The sequence below is a fragment of the Schistocerca gregaria genome, chromosome 2 (assembly GCF_023897955.1).
Source record: "Schistocerca gregaria isolate iqSchGreg1 chromosome 2, iqSchGreg1.2, whole genome shotgun sequence".
NCBI lineage: Eukaryota > Metazoa > Arthropoda > Insecta > Orthoptera > Acrididae > Schistocerca > Schistocerca gregaria.
In genome coordinates, this window is record NC_064921.1 from 608248418 (window position 1) to 608263585 (window position 15168).

General features: G+C 37.5%; 1 protein-coding gene across 1 annotated transcript; it reads left to right on the forward strand.

Annotated features, from left to right (window-relative positions):
• Nucleotides 1-5454: 5454 nt before the first annotated feature.
• On the forward strand, nucleotides 5455-8262 carry LOC126334566 (protein mono-ADP-ribosyltransferase TIPARP-like). Its single transcript, XM_049996951.1, has 2 exons — nucleotides 5455-5476; nucleotides 6770-8262. The coding sequence occupies exon 2, from the start codon at nucleotides 6781-6783 to the stop codon at nucleotides 7336-7338; it is 558 nt and encodes a 185-aa protein (XP_049852908.1). The 5' UTR covers nucleotides 5455-5476; nucleotides 6770-6780; the 3' UTR covers nucleotides 7339-8262.
• The last annotated feature ends 6906 nt before the right edge of the window (nucleotides 8263-15168 follow it).

Sequence of the window (15168 nt, forward strand, 5' to 3'; positions counted from 1 at the left end):
CGGAAGTAGCAGAAATCGCAGAAATAGCGGTGGTGGAGGGATACACGACCTAGGTTCCTTAACTGCGACAAATCACAGTTAAGAATAACAGATACTGAAAAGTAGCATGCACAGAAATCGCTTGATATCGGAAAATCGCAGTTTAGCCCATCACTAGTGGGCTGCATAGCTAAGGGATTAGCTTACACGTTAGGCCGATTGGTGGTGCGGTGGGGGAAGACATGAGAGAGGAAAGGCTGACTTATTCCACAATCGGCGTTGCCAACACACCTTGCAACGCTTAGCTTTACCGCTCACGTATTATACAGCAATTGCTAATTTGTTGGTGTTGGCAATAATAATAACAATAATAAGAATAATAATAGTACAGACAGAACAATCGACGCTATGTTCCAAACCGTACCGATAATTAACGAAACCCAACTATAGGGACCCAGCCGCCACCTATTGTGTTACACATTCATTTGCTTGTAAAAACTGCATGTCACCACGACTTCTCCATAGTTGACTCCAAACTTCGTTAGAAGCAGCAGCTGGCGTAGTTTAAATTTTGTCACAACGTTACACGTTAACACACCAGGTGATAATTTTTACGTTCCACCACGACTAGGGGGGGGGGGGGGGGGTGGAATTTCCAATTTCCGTAGGCGGGAGTCCCGCCCCCGTCCAGCCCCTGAATTCATCACTGCAGACTGCAGGCAGCTGGGATCTTAACTTTATACCGCTACCGAAGCTGTCGCCAACCGGTGCATTACGTACAGCCTAGTACAGGGCGACAACGTATAATATTGGCACTACTGTTTAGGGACTTTCTTTTATCCGCAATAGGCGAGGCGAGGTAGCCCTTATATATGGGGTTCACGATCCTATGAAATGGATCTGATGTCAGTACGGTGAATGTGGAAATAAGCTGCTGTGGTGCATCTGGTTGTCATCTCTGTTAAGGGCTTACTGAAAATTCCAACTTCGTAAGTTACCATTCTCATTCTTACTACCGTGGTGAATTTCAAATTTATAATTTATTAGTGACACGTAAGTTTATCTTATTAGGATCAGTGCGTTACCGTATGTGCGGGGTGGATTGTGTAGTGCTTATTGTTGTGTCCATAGTGGAAAAGTTTTATGGGTACGGTTTTAAAATGTCTGACAGCTTCATAAAATGAAAGCATTTAATGACTTGCAACGAACTTTGCACACAGTTTCAGACCTGACACCCTTAAAAACGATGAAAGGTTGAGTTAATCGCTTACTACATTTTCTATGAGCAAGCATGCGCATCAGCTTACCGACTGCATGTTGCAGACTGTTCACGTAAAGCGCTTCATATACCACCCAAATTATATTATTCTACGACACATAGTTCAAAGGATATGACGTGATATACACTGAGATGCGTGAAACCTTAACTTTCACGTAAATTACGCAGTATACACTCACCCAGTGTTTGATAATGAAAACAAACGTCAAACAATTTCAAATCTTTTCTAAACTAATTTCCTTCTTACGCGCTTAATGTTAAGTATTTAACCCATTCAAGGCAAGGTGATTAGAAATTTGATGCTGTTTTGTAAACGGGAGTTCGGTTTTTAAACAATCGAGTGTTTACTGATATTATCCCTGTAAGTCGGAGATTGTATATAGTGATATAATGGTAAAAGTATAAACAGTGCTGGACTCGTTGGAGACTGAAAACATGATGTAGTGCCAAACAAATATACGTTCCAGATGGTGCCCAATGAAGTTAATATTTAAGGTGCCCTACACAGGCAATTGCATTGGAATGGCACTTACTACATTTCTCTGTATCGCATGTTATAGGAGGAACAGCAAAGACCCTATAACACAGCTTTGTGGCGCTCCTGCTTCAGGGCTGTTTGCTTCTGCCATTAATCCTAATTATATCTCCCCCCCTCCCCCCCCGCCTGTGTCCTGTTTTGTAAATGTGATTCCAACTTTATGTCATGTCTTGAATTTCTAGTGCTCTCAATTTATGAAAAATATTATTTTTTATTAACAGTAGGACCTACTTGTTAAGCATTAGAGGCACCTCTGCTGCACTTATTTAATTTTCTGATTACTAGTATTTCTGCAGTGTAATCCATTATTATTGATTCTGTACTTCACCTGCTTAAAAACCACATTTAACACTGTGTAGTACTGGAGGTATTCACTTATTTGGATTTACGTGGAATACCCAAACACTCCTTTACTGAATGATAATGAAGCATTTTGCCAAGAGATTAACAGTTATTGAAACAGCCCCTGACTGTCATGAACAAACACTTCCACATCACACCAGTTGCTGTACTGGTAATGCAGTTTAGTATTTTTTCACTCTCATCTGCCATAATTATTGACCCACCGTGTTGCACAATCCATCTTCTGCGACTGTGTGGTTACTGAGTACCATAATTTCCATGTTCCCATTTTATTTTTCAAATACATTCACTATTAGCTGTATATTTAAAATATGCAGAAAAGTATTGAGCTACTTGTACTGTTTGTTCTTGAACTATAACAATTTTAGTCTTTTAATCACCGCCATATATTCAATTATTTTTGTTGTTGCTTAATGTATTGCCAAATTTAGTGGTGAATTTTAATTCAGAGACTTATGAATGTAACAGTCTGGACTCACTATATGAAAGACACACAGTTCCTTTAATCACATGCAAAAGAGAATCTCCATTTGACCACTGATGACTTTCATATGGTAAAGCAGGTATGCGGGAATTTAATGCTAACAGTAAACAAATGTTTAGTGATGAAGCCAAAGGAAGAAATTAAATTAACCATCCTCACAGATGATTTCTTGAGCAGAGAATAGGCAGAATCTGTTAGATATGCTCCTAGCATTCACATTGCAAACTACCAAGCTACATTATATAGCACCTATTTCACTTCGTCAATGTAGGCCTATTGGTTTGGACTTTTTTTACACTGATGAATGTTCTTCCTTATAATAATATCTACATTACACACAATACATGTGTGTCACAGCTCCAAACAAAGAATCTTGCATTATTTACAAAATGTAAAAAATGACTGGTGGCATAACATAAATGTTGATTTAGAGTATGATTACCCCCAGTAGCTGTATAGCAATGAGTGATGCTGTTAATTTTGGTGTTCAAGAGTTCCATTCAAGTGAACTCTATTCTTCACAACAAGCTGTTCTTGGTGCAGTTGAAGGCTCAGTACATGCAGTGCTACTCATAGACACTTTCCAGAGACTATCATGGGGAGTTTTTCAGATAGTCAATCTTAGATTTAAAAAAGCTGACTGCTTTTGCGTTCACACATTTTTCATTGAAAATATTGATCTATTGAATGAGCTTTGTGTAGTGACAGATTCAGTATTTGTTACACTGGCATAAAGACACATATAATTTTGGGAAGCATCTCCATAGATATGGATGGCATTCCTTGTCGAAAGACATGTTAGATGTGTTTGTTCATTTTTTCATCAAATAAAAATATATTTCCTATCAATATGTTAACAAAACCAGAATTCACTGATGAAGAGGATGGTCGGCCATTGACCTACCTTCCAGTGCATAATCCACTGTGGCTACTGCAAATGCTCCCTCCTGTGATGAGAGATTGAAGATACACTTAACAGCACAAAAATTTTCAATTAGCAATCACACCCAGAGTTAAATTTCTGTAAACTGACCTGAATGAAATGCAACATACACATTTTTTCATTAAAGTGTGGAACTTTTAAAGAGGAAGTATTACTTAAAACATGTGTGAAACAGGTCCTTTCTGTATTCTAGGCCTGGTTCAAGTGATGGAAATACTTTTCTCCAAATTGAAAACACTTATTATCTACAGTTAGTAACTAAACAGTTTTATTATAGAAGCAATGAACAGATTGATCAGTATCATTTCTCTGTGGTAGATCTGGAGGTACAAAGTGTTGGAAGTGCAGAATTCCATATCAATCTACACAGATTTTTTTGTGTTTGTGAATGTATGATTTGACTGATTATTTCACAGCATGGAATGATTACTGCACAACAGTGAATAATTGTTAAGTTGGAGTCCTTATATATGCACCCTCACCACCCTACTGCCAAATTTTTATGATATTCTTGAAAAGTTACTTTAGTGAGACAGCAGGACGACAGCCTTCTTCTTTGAAGTTGGAAGTTCGTAACATTTTACTTCTCATGACATTTCAGGCATGCTAATTTAACAGTCACATTTCTTCTGGTTAAAAGTATGCACCTTATACGCTAATACTGATATGTAATTAATTTAATTTTTCAAATAAATTTTAATCATGAGTGCACATTGTCTAGTTCAGTGTTCTCAAATTTAGTATCTTCCCATTGTTAACACTTATTTGTATTGTGTTAGTGCCAGTGCCAAATGTTCTTTTCACGAATCTGCAGGTGGCTGTTGTTTGGAAATATCACTATCAGGTGGAGTATCTCTGTTTTCATGTGATGCAGAGTTAGTTGTTAGATTCGTTTTTTTAATTATTTGTTTTTGTTATAATTTTCTCACAATTTGTGGGATGTTGTTTGTTTAAGGAATGAATTAAGGTTGTAATCAACTCATTAAAGGGCAACAGCATACAAATTAATAGATTACTGCAGAAAATCTATTTAACTCACATCTACACCATAAAAAAATGGCACTTCCACTATCCAAGGAATACCATCAGTGTCATCATTTCATTTTTAGAACAAAAAATGTTTTAAATGTATCGAACGCGTAATGCTCCAATATTTAAGCAACTTTTTACAGTTGCAAATCTGCACAACATCCAACAAAGACTTAAAATATACACAACCACCATGTTTGAAGGCATTCAAATGGACATGTTAACATGTAGACGGTACGGTTATTTGAGAAGATACATTCTATGACAACTTATTGGTTTTACCACTATGTCACATGCAATTAGATTCAGGATCGGTGACATTAGCCCCTGTGATAGGAAATATTAGTTCCAATTATAATGCTAAATGATGTGTGGCAGAACATCTAGGGGGAAAAAAGAGTCCTTCCAGCATAATATGTTTTTCAGGAAGTATTCTCGGACGTTATTTTTCTGATGTGAGATACTGCTCTAGTTCCCTGAATGGTTGACATATAGACAAGCTCAATGTCACTCTGTTTTTCCTTTCAACCAGAACATTTATTTTTATGCTTTGTCTATAGGGAAAGGGAACTTAACATTTTAGCTGTTCATACAGCTGCCTATTACTAAGACACTTTGTGTGTTCTGCTGCAGGGTTCTTAAGTCCCTGATGGTCATTGTGATCTACTGTTGGAGTCACGAATGATGGCAGTAGAGTTTATGCATCTGTGTCACGCTTTCTTCAACAGCCAAGGAGCATTCAGTAGTGCTCTGAGCACTACTGTGAATGCCATGCCAGTGCAAGCATTAAATGGGATCACTGCGAGTTATTTAGTGACTTTTCATTCCATTTGTTGTGAGCAGTCATTGCCAATGGTGATGGTAAGCAGCAGATTCTACATAAGCAAGCAAGAGACGTAATTTGCAGGATACATGCTTTCTGCTAGTGCAAAGCATGTGCTGCAACTGTCACTTGGAAGTGTCAACAATGCAGTTCCTATCCACGCTGCAACCGGTGTGAATTGCCATCTGTAATTGATAATACTTTAGTACAGTTACACAACTACTGTTTGCGCACTTTTACTTGGCCCTTCTGAGATCGCTGCAACTGGCTGACTTTATGCCATTAAGGCATGTTTACACTCATATTGCCAACATTAGGTACATATTGCCATGACAGTAAGTAGCTGTTGTGAATACAGTTTTGATCTGTGTGCGTTGTTGTTTCTGGTGAACAATATTATTTACAAAAATGAGGGACACTATTAACTTTTGTGTCACTTCTGTGAAGCATTAATACAGTGAAGTTCATTTCTTTTATTCGGTATAAGCTGGCTGTTCTGGGAAAAGGAGACGGGCCTTGTCTCAGCACCCAATGTGCTATGAGCCAATCACAAGCTTCCATTTACAGCATCCTATGCTTAAGGACCAAGTAAACGCAAGCGATCAGTAGCTGAAGGAGGACATGTCAAATCCACACTGAGAGTGAAAAATTTTGTACTCGATAACATATTTGTTTCTAGCAGTAACGACAGATTACATTTGTATTTGTTGATAGTCATCTTAAATATGTGTTTTACAGCTTCAAATTGTTAGTAGACAATTTCACATTTAAAGTGAGAGCATTAATGGAATTAAGTAGTTGGTTTCTTTGTTCCTGTAAAAGCCTTGTCTGTAACAAGATATTTCACTATTCACGGAAATATGTGGCATTATTTGCACTTGAAGAATTTCCTGTTTGCTTTCTAATTGTATAAACATTATTCCTGCCAAAATAAGTCAAATGTCACATTACATATGCTATAACTGTAACACACTGCACAATACATTAATGCCCATACCCTTGGAAGCACATTAGGTTTATCACTAATTTACACTTATTTACTACAATATTTGAGATATAGTTTATACTAGATAACATGAAAAATTATAGTTAAATGTTGAATCATATTATCTTACCATTGTTCCAAAATGGTGTCTCTTTATCAGTTTGTATGTCATAGGGTACAGTGTGCCCTGTGGCAGTATGTTAACAATAGTGTTACAAGCTGAAAATATTTTTTCTTTTCCAAACATGCAAACATGAAAAATGTGTGTAAAACTATGTTCACAACAGTAATCTTACGTTTTTGTGTTTGTTGCCTCACCTGATTTCTTAATCAATTTCTGCCGCAGGTGACTCAGCAATGACAGAACTAGCACTGAAGCATCTACATCCATGTTGGACATTGACATCTTTTGATGAAGTTGAAGAGGAAGAGATTGGTACATTTGAAAGATCACTTCTAACCTGTTCTATGCCACATAACTTGTACGTCAGATCTGTTGTGAAGGTTTTGAATCCATATTTATGGTGCTGTTATCAGCTGAAAAAAGCAGAATATATGAACCGTTATGGCAGTGTTAGGGAAATAACTCTGTATCATGCTACAAGTGAAAGTAACGTTGACTCTATAATTAAGAACAACTTTGATTGGAGACGCTCATGGCGAATCAGATTTGGCCAAGGTGTTAGTTTCAGTCCATCACCCAGTTATGCCAATAAATATTGTAACCCGAGCAGTGGTATTTATAGAGCAATGATGGCAGTAAAGGTACTTGTTGATACTAGTTCACTAGGTGGTAGTTCAACAATATTGCCCCCAAAAGGTATTGATACAACTGTTGGAAATCGTAGGCAGGTTTATGTTAAGTATTGTGACAATGAATTTTACCCAGAACATGTCATTTACTATACAATCTGAGCTCTGCAGTTTCTTTTCTACTTCCTTTCTTGATAAAAGTGTATATTTTTGTAATAAGTGTGTTTATTTAATTTTTTTATGAATTCTGTTTTCTAATAAAAAGGAAATTATTTTCCTACAACAACAAAAAATTGCTATGAAACATCTGAGATGCAAGTCTTTTCTTCACATGCTGTATATATATCCTGTTGGCAACAAGTTAGCTAGGAGCAAAGTAATATCTGCTGTCTTGTCACAATGGATGTTTAGGTGTTACCCCATTGGAATGCACTGCCAGAAATATTTTAAAGGGTGTGCCTGACAGACTCTGAGGTGCCTCATTAGTCACCCAGTAAGACGCTCCAAAGCACATGCGAAAAAGCAGTAATTATCACAGGATCACACAACACTGAAGACAGTAAAGGAATGTCCAGGGTAATGGCCATTCTCTGTCAGAGAAATATTTTAATATGTGCAAGATCTTTCGTGGGGAAAGGGGAAAAGGATACAGATAATAGTACAAACAAAACAAAACAAAAAGGAAATATACTTTTAGCTCATTGGAGGGATAAAGTTTTGTTTTAACAGGGCTTTGATACATACTTTACAAAATACGGAGCTCATCCATAACACAATTTTTTGTTCACTGATAATACGAGGCCACCTGTTAAAACATTTTTATGTACGTATTTGAAGCATGGCCCTTGTTCGAATACTGTAGCAGACTTAGTATAGAGTATTGTCTCAACTGACCACCAGTGTTACAATAGGAACCACCGAGACACAATACCATGTATTGTGTGTCCCTCCCACTGCTCCTTTTAATATTCTCATGTCTGAAACACACAAATATAAAAGTTTCAGCAAGTGGACTCCTATTATTAGTGACAAGAAAAAAAGATGACTAAGGATGCCTCAGTATTCATATAATGATTGCAGGCTACCTGACTGACTATGTTGTAAGTTAAACTAACATACATCACAGAATTAATCTCAAGACTCATGGCCATTCATACAACAATTGTCTGCCTGTAAACAAGCAAAAGGAGAAATATGTATACCCCAGACACAAATATGTAGAACATTCCTTCTACACTTAGTTACTGCAGTAGCTTAAAATGATTGCTCAAAATAAAACAAAGAAAAAGCCACAAAATACCTAGTATAAATTGAATCAAACAGTTATCAGGAGTTTAAAACGTAACAGAACCACTTAAAATCAAATATTTGGCCTAAATGGTGTTACTTCAGATTCCATAAAGATTGCAGCAGCATTCCATTGAGTCTTTAATAAACATATTAAATGCTGCAATGGAGACAGTGTTGTACAGATTCTTCAGAACTTAAACCAGATTTCTTTACACAACAGTGCATATGAGAAGTAGAATACTACAGGCCAGTATAAAAATTGTTTTGCTAAAATACAGAGCCTGTGCTGTGCAGTGCAGTAGATGCCGGGCAGCGAGTGCTCCTTGCCCAGCGATCAGATGCTGTATCACCTGTCTACTGCTGTGTACGACAATATTACATTTAAAACATAAGCAAATAAATTCTGTACCCAGCCATGTCACGCAAGGAGATGTTGGAACAGCCGGCCATTATTTTCCATGCATTTTTGACATCTACTCAAGAAATTATTTATTACCCGCTGTGTGCCATTTATCTGATGACCGCCTGCCGGGGTATTGCAGCCCAGCCACATCTGCCGGTTTAATGGATCCCACAGAACTGCTCTATGCCCCCCCCCCCCCTCCCTTTTTTTGGGTGAATTTTAGCCTGGAGGCTGTACAGACATATGCGCCTTGTCAGCCAGTGTCCTTTGAGCTCTAAAACAGGCATCATGAGTCTAGTAGGAAGTTTGCGAATGCAGCTAGGCCAAGTGCAAATTCTTCAATTCCACAAGTGTTTATTTACAATTTGTACATGCATACAGAATCTGCTTGTACAGATCAGAGATTGTTTGAACAGAAGTTTCCAGGTGTTAGAGTTCCAAGTCGTGACGCAGCTCGCAAATTAACGAATAAATTTTGTGAAATGGGAAGGTTTTTTTAAAAATGTTTTTGGGGTTGTCACCAGCACCAGTGCAAAGTCTCAATTTTTTCACAGTCCAATTTTTTTATCCTATCCAATCTAGCCCTTGTCATGAATGATGATGAAATGATGAGGAAAACACAAACACCCAGTCCCCGGACAAAGAAATCAGAAGTGTTCAAGAGAAGAACAGTAAACAACAACATACAGCACTCACAGAAGCTCTTGTAGAGGACATTGCATACTGCCTGGAAAATTCCCCTATAAAGTCTCTTAGACATCCTTTACAGCACCTATGTGTATAAAAGGTGCTAAGCTGCTTGAGCTAAGGCCCTATAGTGTATTAGTAGTACAAGAACTTCGACGTGGTGACCCTGTGCACAGGGTTAAATTTTGCAAATGGGTTTAAAAACAAGTGCATGATGGTGAAATAGATCCTTGCCTCATTCTGTTTCCAGGCGAGGCTTGTTTCCATTTTCGTGGGTATGTTAATTCCCAAAACTGTTGACATGGGAGTGCAGGTAGACCTGTTGTGTTTCATGAGGAACCCCGTCATGATGAGAAAATAGGGGTGTGGTGTGCATTTAGTGGTGACAGAATTTTTTTTTAATGGCACAGTTACATGTGAAAGGTAGGTGCAAAACATTTTGCTTTTTTTCAACAGGATTCGGCAAGGGTTCATACGGCCAATGTTCCTTTGCACACAATTCACGATGTGTTTGATGAAATAGTGATTAGTAACAACATCTGGCCCACTAGACGTCCTAATTTAACTCCATGCAATTTTTAATTGCGGGGTGCACTGAAGGACAAAGTGTGCACAGCAAATCCTCACACAATAGAGGAACTCAAGGATAATATCCATGAATTAGTTAATTCAATGTCTCAAAGAGAGTTACATCATTTCATTAATAACTTTTTGAGTAGATGTTATAAATACTAGGAAAATAATGGCTGCCTGTTCCAGTGCATGACATGGGTGAGTACAAAATTTATGTGCTTATATTTTACATGTAGTCATGTCGTACCACAGCAGTAGACTGGCGACACAGCATCTGATCACTGGGCAATGGAGCGCTCACTGCCCGGCATCTACTGCGCCGCACAGGCAGTCGTCAGATAACTGGAACTCCCTGTATATGAAGAATGGTATTTATACAAAACAGATTTGTAAATTTTATAAAAATAATTATAAATATAAAACTTAACCTATCTCATTGTGTTAATTAATCATACTTGATGTAGAAGTTGTTACTATATGAAACATTTTGTAATGATATTCAATCTTACGTAATGTGTATTAAACAATGCACCGAAATGAGGCATCCTAGAATGGTAAATATAATCAATCAAGAAGAGTGAAAGCAGCCTTTTTGGTAGTCGCAGGTTCAACAGTCTGGCTGATTGACTGATCTGGCCTCATAACATCAGCCAACATGGTCTTGCTGTGCTGGTCCTGCAATGGCTAAAAGTAAGGGAAATCTATAGTCGTTATTTTTTCCTGGGGGCCTGCAGTTCTACTGTGTGGTTAAATGAAGACATCACCCTCTTGGGTAATAAAATATTCCTGAGGTAAAATTGTTCCCCATTCGGATCTTGTGCTGAGACTACTCACCAGCAAAAACAAAACTTGCATTCTACGGGTTGGAGCAGGGAATGTTAGATTCCGTAATTGAGCAGGTAGGTTAAAAAACTTAGAAAGAGAAATGGATACTGAGGGTTAACAATGTAGGAAATGACAGATTACTACTTACTGTAAAGACGATACATCAAGTTGCAGACAGGCACAGTTACAAGACACTTTCATATCATGTAGCTTTCAGCCATAGCTTTCATCATCAGTAAAACACACACACACACACACACACACACACACACACACACACACACACACACACACACAATCGAGAAGCTGGAGTCAGCAGTCATATGAGCATGAGGTGTGCTTGCTTTCTTTAGAGAGTGTGAGTGTGTGTGTGTGTGAGTGTGTGTGTGTGTGTGTGTGTCTTACTGATGAAGGCTGTGGTCGAAAGCTATATGTGAGTGAAGTTAAATATTGTGGGAAGTTCACTGGCAAGAGGAACAGGACTTCTGGTCAGTTGAGTCAGGGCTATAAACACAAAGTTTATAGGCCTACTAGCTCTGTAGATGATGAAGAGATTGAAGAAATATACAGTGAGATAAAAGAAATTATTTAGGTAGTTAAGGGAGACAAAGATTTAATTGTGATGAGTGACTAAAATTTAATAGTAAGAAGAGAAGGTAAAATAGGACGAGGATATGGACTGGGGGAACAGAATGAAAGAGAGAGGTGCCTAATAGAATTTGTTCAGTGCACGAATGAACCATTGTATATGTGAAAGAGAACTGGAAACACCAGACAGTTTCAAATTGTTTATATAGTGGTAAATCAGGTATTTTGGAAATAGACTTGAAATGGTAAGGCCTGTACAGGCACAGATGTGGACTTGGACCATAATTTATTGTTTATGAATTAAAGATTAAAACTGAAGAAACTGCAAAGAGGTAAGAAGTTAAGGAGATGGGATATGGATAAGTGGAAAGAACCAGAGGTTGCTGAAAGCTTCAGAGGGAGCACTAAGTAATGATTGACTGAAACAGGAGGAAGGAATACAGAAGGGCAAATGGAGAGCTTTGAGAGATGAAGATAGGTAAAAACAGCAGGCGTAGTAGAAATCTTTGGATATCATGGGAGATATTGAATTGAATTGATGAAAGGAAAAAAAACATAAAAATGAAGCAGATAAAAGGACATATAGACATCTAAAAATTGAGGATGTAAGAACAGTTAATGCTGAATTATGTGCAACAACTTGTTTGACACAAATCATTGAGCATTCTTCATCATGACAATGCCAGCACCTCAAACAACCCATTATTTAACAACAAAAAACATGAAATTAATTCTCCTGTTTCATCGCCTATCAACTTACTTGTGTTCTGTATGGCAAATAAAAATTTTGTCGACCGAGGGGTACCAACATCAATGTAGAAAAACATTTCGGAATGGATTCTACTCCACACAACAGTGTGTAAGTATTTTGAGAGGTTAATATTTTGAGAAACAATAAAACTATGTGTACAATACAATTCTCCTCTTTCATTGTTTTTGTAAAAACTTGAAAAAATATTATTATAGATAATTCTGACCTGAGGTGGTCACATAGATACCACATGCAAGATAATGACATCATATGATAATGAAAATTCCAGGATGAAAACAACGAATGAAAAGGAGGAATTGTAATTTTTCTGCTGCAGCTGGTTGATGTGCAGTGGCTCAAAAATTACAGTGCATACATTTGCAGTCTTTTGAGGAAACTGCTATTGTAATGAGCATAAACTGTGGAACAACCACAAAACTGAGTAGATGAAGCATAAGAGTGAAGGAAAAAGTAGGGAAAACTTGACTGTAATATCAGGACAAGGGTAGAATGAAAGATAGGATCGGATTACAAAGGACAGCTAAGAGAGGACTAGCAAAGCGTTATGAGAGAGGTTTTTGAGAACAGGCAGCATGCGCGAGGGACAGTTCCCACTTGCACCTTACAGAGGAGCAGGTGCTAATGGATAGCGGTGATTCAAATATGACACGCGCGCACACACACTCACACACACACACACACACACACACACAGTAGTGGCAAAATGGCCCGCACATGAGCGGGAAGCAAGTGCAGGTGTACTGAGGGGTGCCTGCACCCTATTAGGCAGCACTGTAACATCCAGGATATTATGTAGACTGGGTGATTGGCAGTATATCACTTCAGTAGGGATAAGAAAGATAGTGGGAAAGGCGTTCCTCGTTTTTCAGGACACAGCGATAAGTAACTGAAGACTTCGTGAAAGATATGGTTAACTCATTCCAGTCTGGTTCGATACCAAGTGACATCGGTGTGCTCTTTTGCTATTACTTCCTGGGGGTTGTCACAGGATTGGAAGCATGTACAGATATGACAGAAAGTGTGTTTGTCAACTGTGTTTTACACTTGACAAAATTGTGAGTAACTTTCTTTTGGGCTCATTGTAGATTCAGTCATTTCTTCATTTGAAATGAGAAAATGTTAAATTACATACTACTGCACATTTTTGCACCAGTTTATCTTAATTAAAAAAAATATTGTTATGAAATATTAATGAGAATGACACGTCACGAGAAATTAAAAATCTGGATTGCAAATTCCAAATTTTGTTGCATTATTTACATTTATGTTGGATACCTGTTTGAAAAGAACAACACAATGGAAAATCCACAATGCAGCAACAACAACATGAATTACGAACAATACTCACCACAACCTGAGCTTCCGCTCACAGACATGACAGTGGCCATATAGATGTATGAATGAGTGTATATGTTTTTCTAAAGCTGAAGGAGGGCTGTGTTCAATAGCATAGTTACTTTCAAATGTGCTTAACAGCCATTCACGACATACTGTATGTGATTAGCAGAAATCTTTCCTAATTCATACTGTTTGAAATGTATGTTATATAAAGATTCATCCATTTCTATGCATGAAACTACATTTTAAATTCAGACATACATAGACATGAAATGGTTCCATAAGCTTTTCACTTTCTTGCAGCTATTTTATTTGGTTTCCTTGCACATCACCAACAGAAGAGCAAAAAAACTTGTTCAATTTTCAACGTTCATAACACAATCATCGTCATTATTTCATGTTTCTCATGCACCGTATTTGTGTGATTTCTGTTATTATAATTGAACTTTTTAGTCTACTGAAACATCTACAAATTTTAAGCATCCTCATACCAGATAAGGGCAAGGATTTACTGCTATCCATTGAAATTATGCAATACTTTTTGAGATATGAGATACAACAGACATCATACTCTACTATCAAAGTTTGACATCCATAGAGAGAATAATTATTTCCTGTTTGTTGAATGTATTCCATACAAAATTAGTAACTGATAACCGAAAAGGTCAAACTTGTTTATTAGACCTATACTTAAAAAATATGCCTAACTATCATTTTATAGTATAAAAGTAACATGTTATTATGCCAAAAATGCTTATCCTTTAGTAAGTTACATGTTAGGTGTAATAAGTGTCCATTTTAGTCTAGGTAGCTGTCACATATTGCCTTCTTTAGTAGTTGATGGCAATGAAGTGAAGGGCAAGACCTAATCCTGGCATACAGCCTGCTTCTTTCAAATAGTGATGGCGCCATTGAGCTTAACATTTCCGTGGGATTAATTTATCATCAATAGACCGAGCAGGGTGGGAGGCAACGAAAAACACTGGACTTACATTCAAGATGATGGAGACTCAAATCCCAGTCCAACCATCCTGATTTAGGTCATCCTCAACTGCTAAAGGAAGACATCGGAATGTTTCCTTTGGATAGGAAATGGCTAATTTACGTCCCTAATCTGGATTTGTGCTTTGTTTCCAGTGTCACTGATGGGACATTAAACCCTAATCTTCCTCCCTTTTGATTATAAATATGTGGGATGTCTCCCATGACATTGATGCAAGGTTTGGTAATCATACCACCTCGTTTCATCCTCTTCCTGTTCTCACCTTTTCCACAAAACTCCACAGACGAAAATCTTGTTCTGTCAACTCACTTAAAACTGGCTACGAAGATAGTTTGTAACTGCATTTGCAAGTTGGAAATTTCAGTCATGTATGTAACAGAAAGGAAATAAAAAATCAGTTTTAACACAATTTCAGCAGATCATATAATCTATATATTCAATTTCTGAAACTCTTTTGGCAGCTCAGTAAGTAAAAATTCATTCTAAACTTGACTTTATTCTCATTGTGTATTG

What these genes read in the sequence shown, in the direction of transcription:
- LOC126334566 (XM_049996951.1), top strand. Translation starts at nt 6,781, where the DNA reads ATGACAGAACTAGCACTGAAGCATCTACATCCATGTTGGACATTGACA.